This window comes from Poecilia formosa, unplaced genomic scaffold, assembly GCF_000485575.1.
Source record: "Poecilia formosa unplaced genomic scaffold, Poecilia_formosa-5.1.2 Scaffold98, whole genome shotgun sequence".
Taxonomy (NCBI): domain Eukaryota; kingdom Metazoa; phylum Chordata; class Actinopteri; order Cyprinodontiformes; family Poeciliidae; genus Poecilia; species Poecilia formosa.
In genome coordinates this window covers 1165772-1184031 of record NW_006800037.1, presented here as the reverse complement: position 1 = coordinate 1184031, position 18260 = coordinate 1165772, and the positions used below count along the sequence as shown (strand labels likewise).

The following is an 18260-nucleotide window of genomic DNA, read 5'->3' as shown; positions in this document are numbered from 1 at the left end:
GTGCTGCTGCAAGTTATGTCTTCAGCCAGCCCATGGATGTCACTGCTCCTGTTTAGTTTAGCTTTTTTTTTTTTTTTCTTTTTTCTTTTTTGTTCCCATTACTGTATTTTGGCCTGGGTGTGCAAACGGCTGCTAATGATTACACGCTTCAGGCAGGTGTTACGCAGGACGGAGCCCTTTGCGACAGCTGTAAACAGCCATCAGGGGATTGGATCAGTGTAATGTAATAGGCTGCTATACAACCAAGGATTATAATGTGTCTGCTTGACCCATATGGGTGTTCTACACCAACGGAGACAACTCCAGGTTGAAACTCGTTGGACACAAGAAATCCTCTCATCATTTGGAAAATGAAGATGACCTGAGATCATGTTGAACAATCGGGGACTACTAAAAGAGGCAGTGCCATTTCATAGCACAGTCAAGTAACTATGTTAACTTCAGTTGTTATAAAAATGCTATATATCAAATATGAATTAAAAGAAGGTTTACTTTATAATTTAACGACTTAAAACTGCACCTTCATCTCTTTAAAAACTCCTGCTCTCTCTGAAACTCTGCCTTCAGGAAGTCATCACAACAGCGCTCCTCTATGAACGCTTTAGCGGCGTTTTTACGTTGCACCAAGAAGCAGCTTGTTATAATGAGCTCGGCAAATAAGCAGTTCCATCAGGTGTTTGCTCATTTCTTCTGGCTAGTCTGAAGGAGCTGAGCAGGGGCGTTGCAGGGGAGAAATGCTCTGTGAGTCTGAAACTTGGAAACTGCAGCTCCGAGGAGGAAGTGGGTCCACCCAGGCCTTGTGCACAGCTGAATGGTTGCTATGACAGATTAGAGGATTTCTCATGCATGAAAGAATTAAAGCAACATCCCAGGTATGATTTAGATGAGGGAATAACGTTATAGCAAGGTGTAAAGGTAAAAAAATAAAAAATTTAAAAAAAAAAGATTTTTCCATAATACTGCCCCTGTAAGGAAGCTTATTCTTTATATCCAGCTCCATAGTTTAAACTTTGATATTTTTTTCACTTTTTATCAGTTACATGTTTAAAAACAGATTTGTAGTACGTATAACGTCCATATAACAACAAAACTATATGATATAAAAATATTTCAAGTTGCTCACATTAATTAAATTACAACATAGTAGGTTCAAAGCAATCATATGATTGGGATTAAGGATTAAGTGAGAGTAGAAACATGGTAAACGTTAAACTAAAGTAATATTCGATGGAAAACATATGGCGAGAAGTGTACATTAACAGCAAAAACTTCAAACTTTGTCACTTGTTTTATGAATTGAAAGTTATTTTGATTTGGTTATAGGGTTTGAAGATGGAAAGGCACCAAGCAGAGATTCTGTTCCTGTTTCCAGATCCCTGAGGTTTTGTTTAGTTTTTCATTGGAAGCCATGACCTGCTTAGACTTGACTTTAGGCAATTGTGTCTTTGCTTTAATTTAAAGCAAAATTACTTTTCCTACTCTCTGGAAACATTCAGTTTGTGATAACAAACTTAGTAATGTTGTATTTTTGTCTTTCCTTTCCTGTATTAGTGATGAGCATGGTAAAAGCACATAGCACAGTTTGCATTGTTGTGTATGCCAAAGGTCAAAACCCAACAACTTTCCTGTAAAATGCTCAGCTAGTTGAAGCAGTCTGCTGAAAGCTTTTTTGATAAAAAATAACTTCAAGATGGCCAACCCTGAATCTCTTTCCTGCACTGACAACTTGCACATATAATTGTTTATTATTTGTGAGATCTATTGGCACTGGGTAAAAAAAAAAAAAATATATATATATATATTTCCAGTTTCCAACAAGGCACTGGTCAAGTGTAAAATCATGATTCTGGTCACAAGCAGAATGACCAATCTTGGTGCAGCTCATTTCCCTCCTCAGTGACCCTTGAAATCTTGAAAAAAAAGGAAGCTCCTAAAAACTCAATGGGAGTCAGGCATGCTGGGAACTGTTGTTTTACCCTCGACAACTCTTCCTTTTCTGTCTTCACCTGCATTCATCTGTTGAGAAGTTGAATGGACATCAGCCCTCAGAGAGGAAAATGGCTTCTGGCATTACTCACATAAACACACACACACACACACAGACCTCCTCAGTACACTCTCTAAAGTTGGCCACTGTATGTTACCACGTTTCCAAGCATATTCCTATTCTTGTTGACCTTTCTCACCGTCACAAAAACCAAACTCGAACCCGCGTTGGTGTTAACCTCTTCACGATTCTAAGGCGCCTTATTGAAACATGCCTCGTTCTGTCCCAAATTCTCCACGTCGTTCTCATTGCCGAGTCAATATAAAGTTCCCCCGTCCTCCCCCCATCCATGGTTGCCCTGGTAACCGCTACTTGTAGTGTTCCCAGGCTGGGTCTGGTGGCACGGCTCCCAGTTCTGGGCTAAGAGACAGAGGGGTTTCTCAGGAGACAGAACACAAATACAGCAATCCAAATAACTTAATCACCATCGGAGCTGTAAGGCCTGTGCTTGTAGAGGCTGACCCCGAGGAAAATGATTGCCTTGGAAAAATAAAAACTGCTGCACATAGGTGGCACATAGGGTCTGCATGGACAGGTACTCCATTCCCCGTGAGTTCATTGTCATTCATGCACTATTTAGGTTTGGATGCAGCGACTAAATTTCGCTTCTCTTCTCATTGAGGTGAAGGCGAAAGATTTGCGAGGTATGGTTTACGGCTGAATTATTCATTCATTCGTTTTCGTGCGTTAAGTATTTTACGTTTGTGCCGACAAACTCGGTCTAAATGCAGAAGTTGAGTCCGGCCGTGTCTCTACTCCATCCAGACATCTAGGATGCCTAGAGCCCCCTGTGTTTATGTGTCTTGGATGTAAACCCAGTCCTTACAGAGTCACACACTCCATAAACACGTCCTTCCTCACATTTGAAACAGTCGTCGCAAATGACCTCTTGACCTCTGAGATTCTGTTATAAATATATTCATGCCGAGTGCATAGTAGATCTGTCTCTGGGACCGTTAAGACTGGGGTTTGTTTTAGAGGGCTCCGCGACGCAAACACATCTTGAACTTGTGTGTTTATTATTGTATCGCTGTGATAAATGGAAGTGAAAACAGATGTGACACTGTTGAGTCCCCTTTTCCTCTTTTGGATCTGCTTTTCATCCAGTACCTTCTTTGCTAAAAAATCTCTTTTTTTTCCCTTCCTTGTGGTTTGTAATATTTTATTTTTCTGATCTTTTATTTACCACCTATTTCATGAGAGGGTATCCAAGCATACATTGTAGCTCCTATTGGATATGAAAAAAGTCATAAACACTGACACTGAGATGTTGTACTTATACTACTATAATGTTTTTTTTGGCATGTCAAAATGAACAGATTTTTTTTTTTTTGACTAAATGACAAAATATTATGCATGATTGTGCAGGGCCAGGTTTGCTTTGAGCCCACAGGTCATGGAAGACATGTGGAAGAACATGCTCTGATCAGATTAGAAAAAAAAAGAAAATTTTTAGCTTAAAAATGATTAAATTTAATGATTAATGATTAAAATGAGCAAAAACATAAACACAACCCTTTAAACTTGTGCTCCTGTTTTTGTTGCGCTCTCCCATCAGTCCAGGCTGTCCCAGAAGCAGCAGCGCATGATAAAGAACAGGGAGTCGGCATCGCTCTCTCGCAAGAAGAAGAAAGAGTATCTGCTCTCGCTGGAAGCTCGTCTGAAAGTGGCGCTGTCTGAAAACGAGGCGCTCAAGAGTGAGAACGGCAACTTGAAGAAGCAGCTGGAAGGCCTGCTGAGTCAGGTGAGAGATATTCCGAATGGCCCTGAAAAGATAACGAGTCGGGACAAAATAGCGTCGTAACATAAAAGTGATGTTTTTGCAGAACTCGGTTCTTAAAGCAACAGCACCCAAGAGGAGAGCCGTGTGCCTCATGGCGGTTCTGGTGTTCCTGGTGCTAAATGTGGGACCAACAAGGTGAGAGTCGCTCTGTCGGCATCTGCGCTCTGCGGTGATTTGATTTGGTGGCCGTAGCTTTGTTTGAAACTAAAGGAGAGCTGAAGATGGCAGATACTGTTGGGGAACAGCTCCGGATACCACCGCTAAGTGTAACCCTGTAAATGTCTTTGATTACCGGAGAAAGCCAAGCGGGAAGCCCCATGACTCACTGTAAGATTCTTCCTCATGCTGGAGGTTCAGCAGAACAAGCCAGTATAAAACAATGAAGTATTTTATTGCTTTTTGTCTGCACAGGAAACCAAATGTTTGTGGATTTCGTCAAAAATAAACTTGTTAGGTCAGCGTTGACGTTGACTTTATCTCGATAATTCTACACTGTAGCAATGAGTGGCGTTTAGTTCGGTTGAAGGTGCAAGTCCGGTCTCATTCTTTGTTTCATGTGCTATAATTGGGAAGGAAATTATTGGTAACATGCCTGTGCCCTATTCCTTTTGTTGTTCAGACATCTAATGGGTAATGACGGTTCAAAACTGCTTTGTTATTCCATAAGTCGAAGGAAGACAGAGCCCAAACATCTAAAACATGTCTTATGTTGTTTGTAATAACACTTGACAAATTATGATTTGAACTAAAAGCTGAACTGGGATTTCTTATTTTATGTTTTTTTTTAAAGCTTTGTTACTTCCAACAGACGGAGAAATTGTGTAATTCCACAAACTAAAACTCGGCCTCCATCTCCAACGAAAATGTCAGATTTTGTTTTCATTTTACAAAAATGTTTTCTTTTGGGAATAGCTTTTTCCACAAAGATGTAAGCATGACTTGTTTGGAGAGATGATTTGCTCTGCCTACTTTCTGAGCTGGGAAAATGCTCTTTTGGTTGTTTTCTAGTTCTCAGTAATGAATAAGTTTGTCTTTTCTCATCTTAGCTGAACTTTTTCTACTTTTGATATACTTTATTTGGATTTTACCCAATAGTCTAACACTAAGTGGGGCATAAAAAATGAAAGGAGGAGACATGGTTTTCAAGTTTCCTTTCCAAATAAAGTGTAGAGGATGTTTGTATTATCATCTTTTATTCTGATCAATTAAACCTGAGAATTTGTGTACCTTTTTTTACAAGAGAGCCAAGAAGAAAGACTTTTTTTTAAAGGAAGTTGTAAAAAGTCACATTTGCAGTTTTCCCCAAACCGTAAAAAGAACATAAGAAATGTGAGCGAAAGTGACCCTTCTAACCCTTTTCACTTGCATAGAAAATGCTGTTTGTGGCAGAGAAAACTAATACTCCTCATCACAGTCTACAAACCAAAACAGCTCTGAGAGCTGGCAGCATCATTGCCAAAGGTTTTTCTATTAACACTGCCCTGAATTTAACTTTGTCCACATTCCCAGCGAGCCAAGTGTTGACTCAATGGAGCTGAAATACACTGCCCGGCACATTTTTACATTTATTTTAATGAAATGTTTTAAATTTATGAATCCTTTTCCAATTATGATATAAACTGTGTTGGTATGTGACATCAGCTCGCAGTGTAATACGATGAGGTTTATGGTTTTAATGTCACTCTGTGTCAGAAAGTTCAAATAGTGTGACTGTATGCCCTACCTTGTACTTCCAAACAGATTTTTTTTTATATATATATACATCTGCAGTTCTCTTCAGAATAATTTATTTTAAAATGAACCCCCGTGTCATTTTTTCTTCTCTTTTTCAAAGATTCTTATTTATCCTTTACTATGACAAGCAAGGGGCAGTTTAAGATATTTTTAAAAAGCGTATCCGAGTTTTTCCACATCTTCCTGACTGTCTGTGTCGTGGTCAGTTTGTTTCAGAGGGGCTCCGTCTCCAACCTCGACGTTGCTCCCATGCATCACAGTGGCAGACACCTCCTAGATTTCTCCGAATCCGACGCGGCGGCGGCAGCGGCGGGTCCCGATCTCACCAGCACGCCCTCGGAGACGCCAGACAGGTGGGATGGAACTAAACCAGCGTAGCTCACGTGTTTGTGCTCACCCAGTGTGTTAGTAGGCCAGGATGCACCTGTGCTTGCGTTCTGCCTCACCCTATTCAGCTCATTTATTCCACCTGTAAACATACGGGGAACTGATTAACAACTTGTTGTGTCAGCCTTTTTTATTTTACTGCAGACCCACGGAAAAACAGCTGGTGCTTGTGCTTTGAGTAACAAGGTGGAAAAGTGGACTCAAGCCGTGTTTGACGTTTAGCTCTGCATTGTTGATAATGGTCTATTTTCACAGCAGTCTATGTATTTGTCTTTCGACTTTAAGTGACCTCTAGGCGGAGCAGTCACATTTTGGAAATTGCATAAATAACATTCCTCTATTGGCAAACTACCAGAACCTGCGTGTGTTTTGCAAGGTGGTCATCACCATTACCGGCCTGCGTTGCATGCTACCTCCCTTGTCACATGTTAATTCAAACCATTCACCAGTGGTTTTGGGTTTCCCTGCAGCATTTAACCAGCTCAGGCAGGAAGGAACACATTAGCCTTTGCTAAAGGGGTGATGGCACCAAACGCAGCGGGGCAACGAATGACACGGTGGGGGCCGCAACATTAATTAAGGTCCTACTGAACTGAAAGGTGTGTGTGCGTGTGTGTGTGTGTGTGTGTGTGCGTGTGTGCGTGTGCATATGTGTGTGGCTGGAGGTTTACTTGAGGCTTTATTACATATTAAAAACAATATATGTAATAAGGTCTTAATGATCTGACATATTATCTGGTGAAGCTGTTTCCAGAGCATTTAGAGGCCAAAAAAAATAAAAAAAATAAACCGTTAGCTCACATTAGGAAAGCCCAGGAGAAAGATTAAGTTAGTTGCATGTTTTCCTTAACAACCCTCCATTTAGACTGTTTCTGACTGTGTCACCATCAGCATTTCAACCGTGTGAATCATTCAGGCGGTTGAATGATTCAGTCCCAGAGAGGAATCGCAGTTGTGATGAAAGCCAGAGTAGAATAAAAAAATGGAAAATGATGTAAAAAGTCTGCGCTGCTAATCGCCAGTATATGTAAACCCTGCGTCTCTTTGGACCATCGTCTTCATCCGTCATCGACATCCTGGGTGCGGCCTATTGGGTGGCTGCACTCGCTTTTTTCTATCCGTCTCTGGTGGTCATCCCTTCAACCGTCTGTCTACCAATCTCTGATTTTATTTCCATTCATTGGTTTGTTTTTTATTTTATTTTTTTAATCTGATGGCGTCTCTTTCGATGTTGTTGCAGATCGGAGGATAAGGCACTGATGGTCGTGAAAAGTCCCGACTTTCTCAGACCTCCTCCCCCCTGCCAGCCTTCTGTCAACAGGACCAAGTGCATTGAGTAAGTACTGAAATATCGTTTTGACCTTTTTTTTTTTTTTTTTTTCATAAAGTCACAAAATCAATCAATTCTCACTGATCTAACTTGACAGGTTGGCTCATGAATTGAGGGGTTGGGTCCACCGCCATGCAGTAGAGCAGACCAAAACCAGACGCATGAGTAACAGCCACCATAAACCCATCAGAGACATCCTGGTAATCCACAACAGTAATGCAGACTTTGCTGGCTGTTATGAGAAAGCTACCTGTTACATAGCTGTTCTGAATTTGTATTGAAATGGCGCCTCCTTTGTAAACCAGGTTGTGATCTGCAGTTTTAGGTATTTCTGCAATTTAGATCCTCCCTTTCACCACTTTTTCACCTCCACTCACATCTTCCCCCTTTTTCCGCCTCTCGTTTTCGGCCAGGGTTTAATCCGGCAGCCCTGAGAAAGTAAACATAACACTTCAAGGGGAGCTTTGGGATTAGAGCCCCCTGCTCCCTTTTCCAACATTTTTCCCTGAGAGAGGCAGTAATGAAGTGATTCTGAGACTTACGTTATCACTACAGTTGATTGGCTGTGTTCAGGATGCGTGTCCTAAACACAGCCAATCTGTCCCAAGTTCAAAACTATCTATTTTAAGGCTATTCTGTGTTTATGTGGTGGACAGCATTGCTGCAGTTTCTTTCTTCTCTTTTGAGCTGTTTCTTGATGTGTTTATATAAATGTAGGAGCTAATTCTGTTCATTTCCTCAGCAGAAAACGGATAAAAAGGAAGATGAAATTGTCCAAATTGTCACTGTCCCGCACGGAGAAAATACAGAGGAAAAGTGAGTCTTTCTTGTTTTTGTTTTTTTTGTTGTTTGTTTTTTTTTTTTTTTTTTAGAGATGTTTGTCGTTGTGCTTTAGGCTTATTTTTCTTTTTTGTGATGCAGCTTTAGATGTTAGATTGACATTTTACATCCAGGCAACCCAGAAGAGTTACCTATTATCATCAACTTTTATTGTTTGTTGCAATGGACACTGAGGTTTTAAGGCAAGCAGAGCTTATAAATATAAGTCTATTGCTAAACTGTGCAAATAGTCACTATCAGGCTCATCCCCTTGGGAGAAGGGTCTATGGTTCATCTGCTGAGCAAATATCAGTTTATTTACCCTATTTATTCATTTATTGGTGTTAATGTTGTCTCTGTAACCTGTTAACAGAAATTCAGGCAGTGAGCTGCAGGTTTACTACGCACGTCAGCACGTCTACAGCGACTTCTTTGATGAGCTCAATCGCCGCCCAGACACTTTCTACGTGGTGTCTTTTCGGAGGGTGAGTTAAATCCTCATCATTCTGATGGAAGTAAATTACTCCTGGCTCACAAGCAGGATTAAATCCACTTTTTTTTTTTATCTCAACTGGCTCCAGCGGCCATTGGAGTGAGAGGCAGGGTTCTCTCCAGTCCATCACAGATTAATCCTCATCATCATTTGTCAATATAATTTCTTAATTGTAATGTGCATTTTGTTATTATGGGAACTCTCTCATAGTACAGCCAACCTTTCTAGCGGTACTTTTATGAAGAGACACAGTTCATTAAGGTTTTACAAAACGAGATGGTGTGTTTTTCCATTCTGGCTTAATTGGGCAAATTTCAGGATTTTGTTGTTTTGAAAAATAAATTAAAAAAAAAATAACTGAGAGGAAAACACATCTTTTATTGTGTCAAGTGTATCTTTTTTTTATACGTGTAGTATTTGGCCTCTAATTTGGCAGATTGACAGTGGAGTGAAAAGCAGCCACTAAACCACTAAAGTCTCTTTAAGTTGGTAAAACCAATTTGCATCAGATTTCGTCAATGTTGTTGATCTACGATATGAAACAAAGTATAAAAGTTTTTTTGTTTTGTTTTGTTTTTGGGTTTAACATGTAAAACTACAATATTCTAATAAATAGTGAAAATTTGCTATTACTGTATGATCATATCGACATTTTCCAGTCCAAAGCCAAACGAAAGTTAAGTTTCTTTACTTTGTCAATTTGTTTGTGTGTCTTTTTCAATGATATGGACATTGAAATATTGAACAATATCTCTAGAAGGTTTTCTTTGTGCAGCACAAATTCCTGGGTTTTATTCTAAGAAATAAACGGTGGAATTTGGAAAAAGGATAACACTTAAAAAAAATCAAAATACACTTAAAAAAAAATGTTCTGTGCTATGGAGCCCTTCCAGAAACACTGTAAACAGCGGTCCAGATGAAGAGCTCAGTCCTCAATATGAGAGTTTGTTTCTTAAAGTGCTTCATTAACTCTTGTTACTCGGTTTATTTGTCTGTATTGTGTTTCCTGGGTCCCAGTGTGTGTGTGTGTGTGTGTGTGTGTGTGTGTGTGCGTATAACTATGTGGGCCCTTGTTTTCTTCTGAACTCTGTGTGATGCTATTACAGCACCGCCAAAGCTCTGGATTAAATTTAAAATTCGTTTAGATTAGTCCATCCACCACCATGCAGACATGTGTTCCTCAAGGTGAAAACATCGTGTTGCTCATTATCGCTCGTTCAGGGCCCCTGCAACAGTTGAGGTCCCGCAGCTCATCACGCCGTACCAGCGTTGACTAAACAAATAGTCGAGTGCGGGTCAAGTTTGTTGTAGCACCTGCATCTCTGATTCAATGGAAACTAAAACTCTGAAGAAGGAGGGAAAATATGACACTCGTGCTCTGTCATTTTTCCAGCTTTGCAGAACGTTTCGCATTGTGTTGCCATCGACGCCTTTATGCAAGTGCTCTAGGGTGAGATCATAGTTACTGCTGGCTGTTATTGTGTGTTGTGTCAATAAGGTTCAAGGAAACTCCATCCGTAGTCTTAGGAGCAACAGCTCGCACGTAATTTGAACAGGTTCGGCGTCTTGCCATCGCGCTGATGAGGAGCAGCGATGTGACCGATGTTTTCCGGCTTGCCCCCGCCCTCCAGCTTCAGACGCTCTGTCACACTTTTGAGTTCATCTGCTTGTCTTGGCTGGAGCTCATCCTTTGTCTTGCACTGCTGCATGCATGTGAGACGCTGAATCCTTCCTTCAGGAGAAGATCGACGTTACAGACGACTTTGCTCAAATTAATGTGTTTTGATTAGGCCGTCTTGTCTAAACTCTGGACGGTCATCTGTCATCACATTTTCTTCCCTTCTCCAATTTAAAAAAAAAAAAAGTTTCACAAAGACCAAGTTTTATAAGCAGTGTGTGGTGAACTTAAGCTGTTGACAGATCAGTTGCTTCTCCGTTTCTAAAATGTGCAAGTGTGGCTAGAAAAGTTATTCAGGCAGTTCTTTGCTATGGCAGAGATAGACACAGTGATATTGTGATGATACATTGTGCAGGTCTAATACACACAGCCTCAAATATCGGCAAGTTGCAGGAGAACCCCATGCTTCCTTTAAGCTGTTGACAAACTTGTGTTTTCTTTTGTTTAGTGGACTAGTCCAAGGGTTTTCAGCTGTTAGAGGTGTAATGTTGGGCTTTTTCGCTCAGGTTTTGATGTGTTTTTAGGATTTTTCTCTTGATAGTTCTCTGCTTCTGTTATACCATCCACTTTGTGCAAGACAAACCCTCAGCATGATCACACCACTGCCATGCTTGACAGTTGGTACAGTATTTTTTGTTTTCCCTCTACACACATTACTTGTCCAGGTGGGTGAATTTCAGTCATTTCTCTGTCCAATCTGATGCTGAACTTGCTTCTCTGCACACAGTTTGCTCCTCAATATCCCAACCAATTTTCTTTACAAGGTTGAATTTCTGTGTGAGATACTTAACACAAATCCAGGGAAGGGTTCAGATTCCGATTGCTACAACCTCAACTATATCCGTTGAGAAACTCATGCAGCCGATATTTATTTACCACCGTGTGAATTGCTTTTTCCACTCGGTGACGTTCTCCTCATTGTTTCCAGGATCATCTTTTGCTTCCTGCCACTAACCACAACAAAGGAAGTCGACCCAAGATGTCTGTCGTGTTGCCAGCCATGAACATTAATGGTAAGTGCTGCAGCACACGCACCACAGTCAGAGCTTTGTTGCTCAAGACATGTTCAAGCATAAAAAGGGAAGCTGGAAGCAGATTCAGAGAGTAGAGCGTCTCGCTGGTGGTCTGCAACATATTTCATTAAATAAGCTCCGTACCTAAAAGGGGGAAAGTTGATTTTTAAATCAGTTTGTCTTTACAGTTATGCCTTCTCTCCTTAAGCACTACTTTGTTTTTACAAATCTACAGTATCTCAGTGAACAAACCGTTTTTGCTACTTGCTGCTGTCAAAATGTGTTTCACTTTCTGCTTTGCTATGAGTTCGCACATTGACGGTTAATTTATTAAAGTAGAATATGGTTCTTTCTGTTTAGTTCTTTCTATGGTTCTTAGGATACAGTTAAGTTCACTTATTGTGTTGCAAAGTTGTGCTAATTCCAAATGAGAAAAAAAAAAACAAACTAATTTTAAAAGTTCAGGAATTCATTCCTGCGATCGGAAAAGTCTCACCTCTTTGAAGACATTTAGTGACCTATTTGAACTATTATTAGAAGCTGAAAGCTTTTTGGGAAACAAAAAGAAGAGACTCTTCATTTTGAATATTAGCAAAACTGCTGTCCTGAGGAATGTAATCGGTTGTAACACAGCTTTGACTTAGTGGGTGGTGATGAGAGTTTGCTTGGTTGCATTTGGGGAGGTGGGCTCTGGGGTATTTTCACCAGCCCATTTGAGAAGCTCTCATCCATTTATTTGACTGCCTGCTATACATGAGTTACCTCTGCACATTTGATGTGCAAAAGCCTTTGCTTTTGTTTGCCGAATTGTTATTTTATGAATAATCGCTGTGGCCATTTGGTTCTTATTTCTATGACCTCATGTAAGGTTTTCACCAAGGCCCTCAGATCTGCTGGGCTGCTATTAGTACCATTTTCCAGAGTTAGGTCATGAAGGATGGAAAGAGAGAATCATGATCAAATGTTTGTTACAAAATCTGTACACAGTGAACTCCAGTATACTGTTTTTATGACCCTACTGGATGTTAATAAAGTGGCTCTATTGGTTTCGACACTTTCGTGGTCATTTTTGTCACATCGATAAAGTCATCCGGTTCTTCCATTTTCTTCACCATCTGTGGCAAGACACCAGCAGCAGTTTTGATCAGAGATTGTGAGTCGTGTCCATCTGAGTTGGTTAGTCGGTAGGAAAAATGCCGCCATCGAGAATATTTAGGCAAAGATTGATGAAGATAAACATTTGTTCTCGGTTTGTCTTGTTGCAGTGGAAAGAGCTGGTAGGATGAACCATTGAAAGGCCAGTTGGAGTCAAATCCAACGGATCTTCTTCAGCCAGCAGCCATAGTATAGGCATTCATAGTGAAATATCAGACCTCAAAGTCCTTGCCTCCCCATAAAGGAGGGTTTCAATTTGCATGAATTGTCATCGATGCTCACAGTGGATTCGCTATCCAATCTAATGAGCAAACAAAGTGGATCTGACCTGAAGTCTTTGACCCGACATCAAAAAGTGCAATGAGCGGTTAAGTTCCAGCGGAGCATAACAAAATAAAACCTGATTGGGATTTTGTGCAGCGCACGGGACGTTTCCCTTTTGTTTGTAACCCCCATGTGTCACCCAGATGACAGCTTCTTGTTGCACTTTTGTTTTATGCTGACTTTATGTGCGACTTTAAAGTAAGAAAGTGCAATTCCACATACTTATAGAGCCAACATCCTTGGAAAAGAGAAAAAGGCACGGCTCTGTTAAAGAACTCCTCAGTGGAAGATAATGCTTTCCAGCTCCCTGATGGTGTGCTCCTTTTAGGAATGCCATACTCCTATAGTCACTTAATGGTTCTCATCTGGAAGGAGGTGGATGGACTGTTTTAATTTGAAGTGATTGTCTGGTCTGTCTTGGACAAAAGCTGAATGCTGCAGATAGAGGCTTTGATCTGAGGGTTTGTGTGTTCTGCTCCGCTGCCCGATTCGGTTCAGTAGTTCTGTTAAAAGTACCGCTTTGATCTGGCTCACCTTTATTTGACAATCGGAGTCTGAAAGTAGCTCAATCAAGTGGAAGCGACATGTTTGGATGGAGAAAAATGTTTTTAGGATGACGACATGTACAGGTGGGGCGTTACACTTCGGATTGCTTTATAGGATTCTCACTGTACATTGTGACGGAAATAGTAGAATTGAATTTTTTTCTTTTTTTTTATCGTCCCATAGTTTGGAAATTCAGGTGTCCTATTCACACAAAGGCAAAAATCAAAACTAATGATGCAATATTTAAAAATAGCACATCTGGATTTAAAGTAACGTCACATGTCAGTGATTTTATTTTAACCGGTTAGCCATGGGAGAAAAAAAAAAAAAGCAAAAAAAAACTCTCGGAACTTGGCGTAAGATTCAGAGCCAGTGAGTTTCATGAAACGAGAGAAAACTTTTCTGTCCCTATTCACTCAGTTATTTTGTCTCTTCAGACATACAATATATATTTTAAGGGTTAATTAAAATCTGTCAGTATATTTTGCTGTATGTTAAAATCTCCTCTTTCTCATTTGGCTGGCCCTTTGTTACATGTGGCACACTAATTGTAGCTTTAACAATAAACATTAGAACAAATTGTTATCCAGTGGTTGATTCGATGCTGCTTTCATTCATCATGCACCGTAATTTTATTTTTTTTTATTTTTTATTTTTTGTGCAGACCGGTAAAATGATAATGAGGATTATCTGCACTCGGATACGATTAAATTTGCAGACAACATGCTTCCTTATGTAAAGGAGAGAAGAAAAGCTTCCTTCATGAATGGATCCTCTGAGTTTGTTCCAATTTGGCATTTGACATCCTGCTGAGGGACTCACTCAGGCCTCCTCATGCATTAATGCATTGTTGTAGGACATTAGAGCCTTATCGGCGTACAGCAGCTGGAACGTTTCCAGATGGCTCAAGTGAAGTAGGGGGGTAATAAGGCCACAAGCAGTTGGTCGGTGAATCTGGCAGCCTCTTCAAAGCATTGCTGTTTGAGGTGAATCTCGTGGCTGTACGCTGATGTGTTTCATCCTTCGCCTCTCAGGCTTCTTAAGAAGTTAAAGATCAAATTCTCTGATAATCTATTGAAGGATGGATAGAAAAATATAAGATGGAAAAATAATCTGAGTCTAGAATTTTACTGCATTATGTTTGTGGTGGATTTGATTGCATCACACAGTCGCAAAGCTTGAAGTTCACAAAGTCTGATACCGTTAGCTGTGTTTTCCAAATGTTATACTAAATTCCAGTGTAATAAATAAAGACGATCCACCTGCAAGCAATTGGACACACATGATCAGGAAATGCAACAGCTGTAAAACCGTTTAGTGTTCCTAAATTTAGAAGGGGCATTTTTCACTTCTTAAGCGTGTGTGTGTGTGTGTGTGTGCGTGTATGTGTGTGTCCAAAAAGCCCCACAAATTTGACAATTTTTAATATGAGGGGAAATATATGGAATAATTATTCCAATTTTATATTAGAATAGTTCTTGAAAAGTAACTTTTTGTGCTCTATTTACTTCTTTTAATTTAGATAATCATTGCTTCTAGCTAATGAAAATCTAAAATTTCAGTTTCTCGGAAAGTTGAAATGTCACACGAGGCCAAACCAATTAAATTAAAGACCAGTGTACCGGTTCATCTTGACGATTTATGGGTGGATCTACATCCCCACCCTCATTTGTGGTCATGATCACTGCTAGAGCTCCGCCCACACGCACTACACACTGCGCATAAGGCACCCAGTGGCCAGGGTGGGACCAGAACAATCAGACTCAGTCAACAACATGCTTACCTATAATATGAGAGGCATGTTAGTAGGTATAAGAAATGCATAACAATTTGCTCTAAAAAAGTTGCAAAGGCAGCCACGGCCAAATATTAAGCACACAAGCTGTGAAGTACATGGGCAAACGTTTCAGGAACTTGACATCTTAATATGTAAAATATTTTCTTTTTAATGTACTTCAGGACAATAAAAGAAAAAAAAATCAAAGAAATATTTTTTTTTTTAATTTGGCTGTAAGCTACGAGCATCAGAACAAACAAAAGTAAAGAAAAATACCTGCTTGAATTGGATCAGTTTGTGTAATGAGTTTATATATTGTCACTTTTTGAAATAAACAAACTGATATCATATCTGCATGGTATTCTGAGCTATTGAGACTCGCCTGCATCTGTTGGGATTTCCAAAGTCCACTTCACACAGAGCTGCTTTTGTCTGGTGAATGTAGCGTTTCAAAAAGGGTGAAATGCAGAAACAAATTATTTTCTTTGATGTCTCTCCAAACACTGAGGCCATCCGGAGCATCCGAATTTGACTGCAGGTGCACAAGATCAAGTTTTGCCAGCAGATAAAGTCATACCGAGCTAGATCAAAAACTCGCCTGCCCAAGACTTATTCGCCCATGAAATCCGGCAGCTGCAGCAGAAACGATCATATGGTCCAGTTTGATGAGATCTGCCGGCCTTATTGCATCCCAGAAAGCCCAGCTTTTGGAGAAGGAGAAGCTCATGTCTTGTGCAGGTGTCTGAAAAACAGCCTGCAGCTTTCATTTCTTTCACGTAGGCATTTCAAAGACACCCCAGCACCACTTCTGGGTCTTATAAATGCGCTAAAACTGAGAGCGGCGTGCTCCAGATGAGGAGCGTTTTCTCCACCAGCCGATGATCAGAGCTTCAAGTTCTCAAGCTGTTGACGTAAAGGCCACATCAAACCAATGTGGCATTTACCAGTGGGTAAATGCCACATTGATGCTTCTTTTTTCTTGCTCAGAATTTCACAAGAGTCCTCACTCTTGTGAAAGGCTCTGTTGCTCGACGTCGAGTAAGGTTTGGAAGTGGGAGCGCCACAAACCACCAATGTTGAGTCGCGGCTCTGATTCCATGTCTGAATTTATCAAAGGAAACGTAAATAATTGCCTATGTGTAGGTTGAAACGACTGTGAGAACGTACAGTATTTATGTAGGATAACAATCCAAGACACAGTCTGTGGTTGGGAGCTTTATTCAAACACAATAGTCTCCCTCATGAACATAAATTACTTTCAGTGTTTGAGTCTCTGCCCAGGTTTCCTCTGCTTCGCTGAACACAGCTACAGGGATCCTGAGTCATCGTTAGCGTTCTCCTCCTGCGCTCCCTTTGCTTGTTCTGTCTTCTGCAATTTGCATGCCCCGCTGTTGTTTCGTGAGGTTTTGTTTATCTCAGCGATGGCGAAATCCGGTGTCTGACTCACCTCTGGGCTCCATCTGTAGCTCAGCTTGTTGCTTCCTTCCCCCCGCTGTCACAGTCAGCAATCCTTACAACATCGCTTACTTTCACCTCTGGGAAAGCTTTGGAATATGCTTTCAGATCAGATTAGACTGTAATCGTAGTCTTATGCAAAAAAGGTAGAAACACAACAACCTTAAATGGAAAGATTCTTCACCAAGGCTCCATCTAAGCAGGCTAAAGCTATCACTTTGTGCTGCTCTAATTAGTCTTCTCCTATAACATTCCACAAGGTTGGAACAAGAAGAGATGGAAAACTTTGACCCGTCTTCACGCTCTGTTCTTTGTAGCACATCCTGCAGCTTTTCTACAAGAGAGGGGTGAACATGGGTGGGTCTGTGTTGATTTGGACAGGATACATTTTGAATAATTTACGTAATAGATTTTTTTTTTTTAAACATACGAAGGACCTGGCCAGAACATTGGTGTGCTGCTTCTCATGACCCAATGGGGGTTAATAATGGTTTCAAAATTGCATAAATGATCAGGAGTTCCTGAAACACTTGACAACCAAATGGGAATAGTATCACTTTTACACCAATCTGATGGTTTAATAACCTAAATAACGGATTAAGAGGAATAAATATTTTTGTTGTACAGCTCATATTTCAGTTTATTCAATAGTTTTATAGCAAAAAGGTGTTTTGTCAGTAAATTTACCCCAAATAAAGTTTGCATTTCCCCCATTTTTTTTCTTGATCGGATAATCCTATTGCAATAATCCCACACGACCATACCCTCTCTTTATTCTAACACTTTTTTAAATTGTCTCTGAACAGAGTGCCAATAAGTGTTCAAGAAGCTGTAAATGATCTCCTTTATTTGTTCACTTGCTCATGAGCTCACTGGCATCCTGTTCTTGTCTCGCCGACACAGAGAGCATCATTAAAGACAACGAGTTTGAGGTGATGATGCAGATCGACTGCGAAGTTACCGACACCAGGATCCTCCACATCCGGTCCTCCAGCATCCCGCCGCTGCTGCGGGTCAACCAGACGGACACTTTTTACCAGCACACCCCGACCGACGGCAAGCCTGCACCTCCGGTCGGCGTGCTGATGGGATCATCGTAACGTCGTCTTCGTAACTCAACGATTGGGGGAAAACCCAAGACAGCACCTCACTTTACGATTATTTTCAATAGAGGAGGATAAACTCTGTGTTGTCCCACAGATTTTATATTTGTGATTTTTTTTAAATGAAGGTGTTTTTTTTGTTTTTTTCCCTGAATTGCACCATGTTAGAATAGATCAAAAGCTGAGAGCAGAGGCTGCCTCCTTGGGTGGCAACGCCGACTCCCCCCTTCAGCCCCACACATCCAGATCAGGGTAATTGTTAGTCTGCAGGGAGCCGGCGTTGAACTCTGAGTCACCCCATCATCGTCACACAAGTATTTCAACTCCTAAAAGCTCTGTAACATTTTTTTTCTCTGTTGTTTTTGACACGGTGATATTTAAAGACATAAAAAATAAAAATAAAAAACTATATGATGTTGGTGTTTCGAGGCACAACAGGTTCAGTTTTTAATCTAACAGAATGTGCTGTTAAATTTTAATATTTTTTTATTTGTAAAATGTTAAGATATAACTATTGCATTCACAGCAGAGAAACTTTCAGTAAACAACTCAGGAAGTTGGATTATTATTTTATTTTTATTTTTATTTTTTTGCATTTTAAGCTACCTGGCTTTAA

General features: G+C 40.4%; 1 protein-coding gene across 2 annotated transcripts in view; it reads left to right on the top strand.

Annotated features, from left to right (window-relative positions):
- The window catches only part of atf6 (activating transcription factor 6), a 29414-nt gene extending 11361 nt beyond the window's left edge, over positions 1–18053 (top strand). Inside the window, exons 8-16 of one of the 2 annotated variants that reach the window (XM_007558713.2) lie at positions 3606–3791; positions 3874–3965; positions 5771–5917; positions 7192–7287; positions 7379–7481; positions 8027–8097; positions 8474–8585; positions 11200–11284; positions 17445–18053. In XM_007558713.2, coding sequence (XP_007558775.1) covers positions 3606–3791; positions 3874–3965; positions 5771–5917; positions 7192–7287; positions 7379–7481; positions 8027–8097; positions 8474–8585; positions 11200–11284; positions 17445–17641 — 1089 coding nt within the window. In that variant the 3' untranslated portion in view covers positions 17642–18053. Of the gene's footprint in view, positions 1–3605; positions 3792–3873; positions 3966–5770; positions 5918–7191; positions 7288–7378; positions 7482–8023; positions 8098–8473; positions 8586–11199; positions 11285–17444 lie in introns of both variants that reach the window. The other variant, XM_007558712.2, reaches the window with a different exon arrangement.
- The last annotated feature ends 207 nt before the right edge of the window (positions 18054–18260 follow it).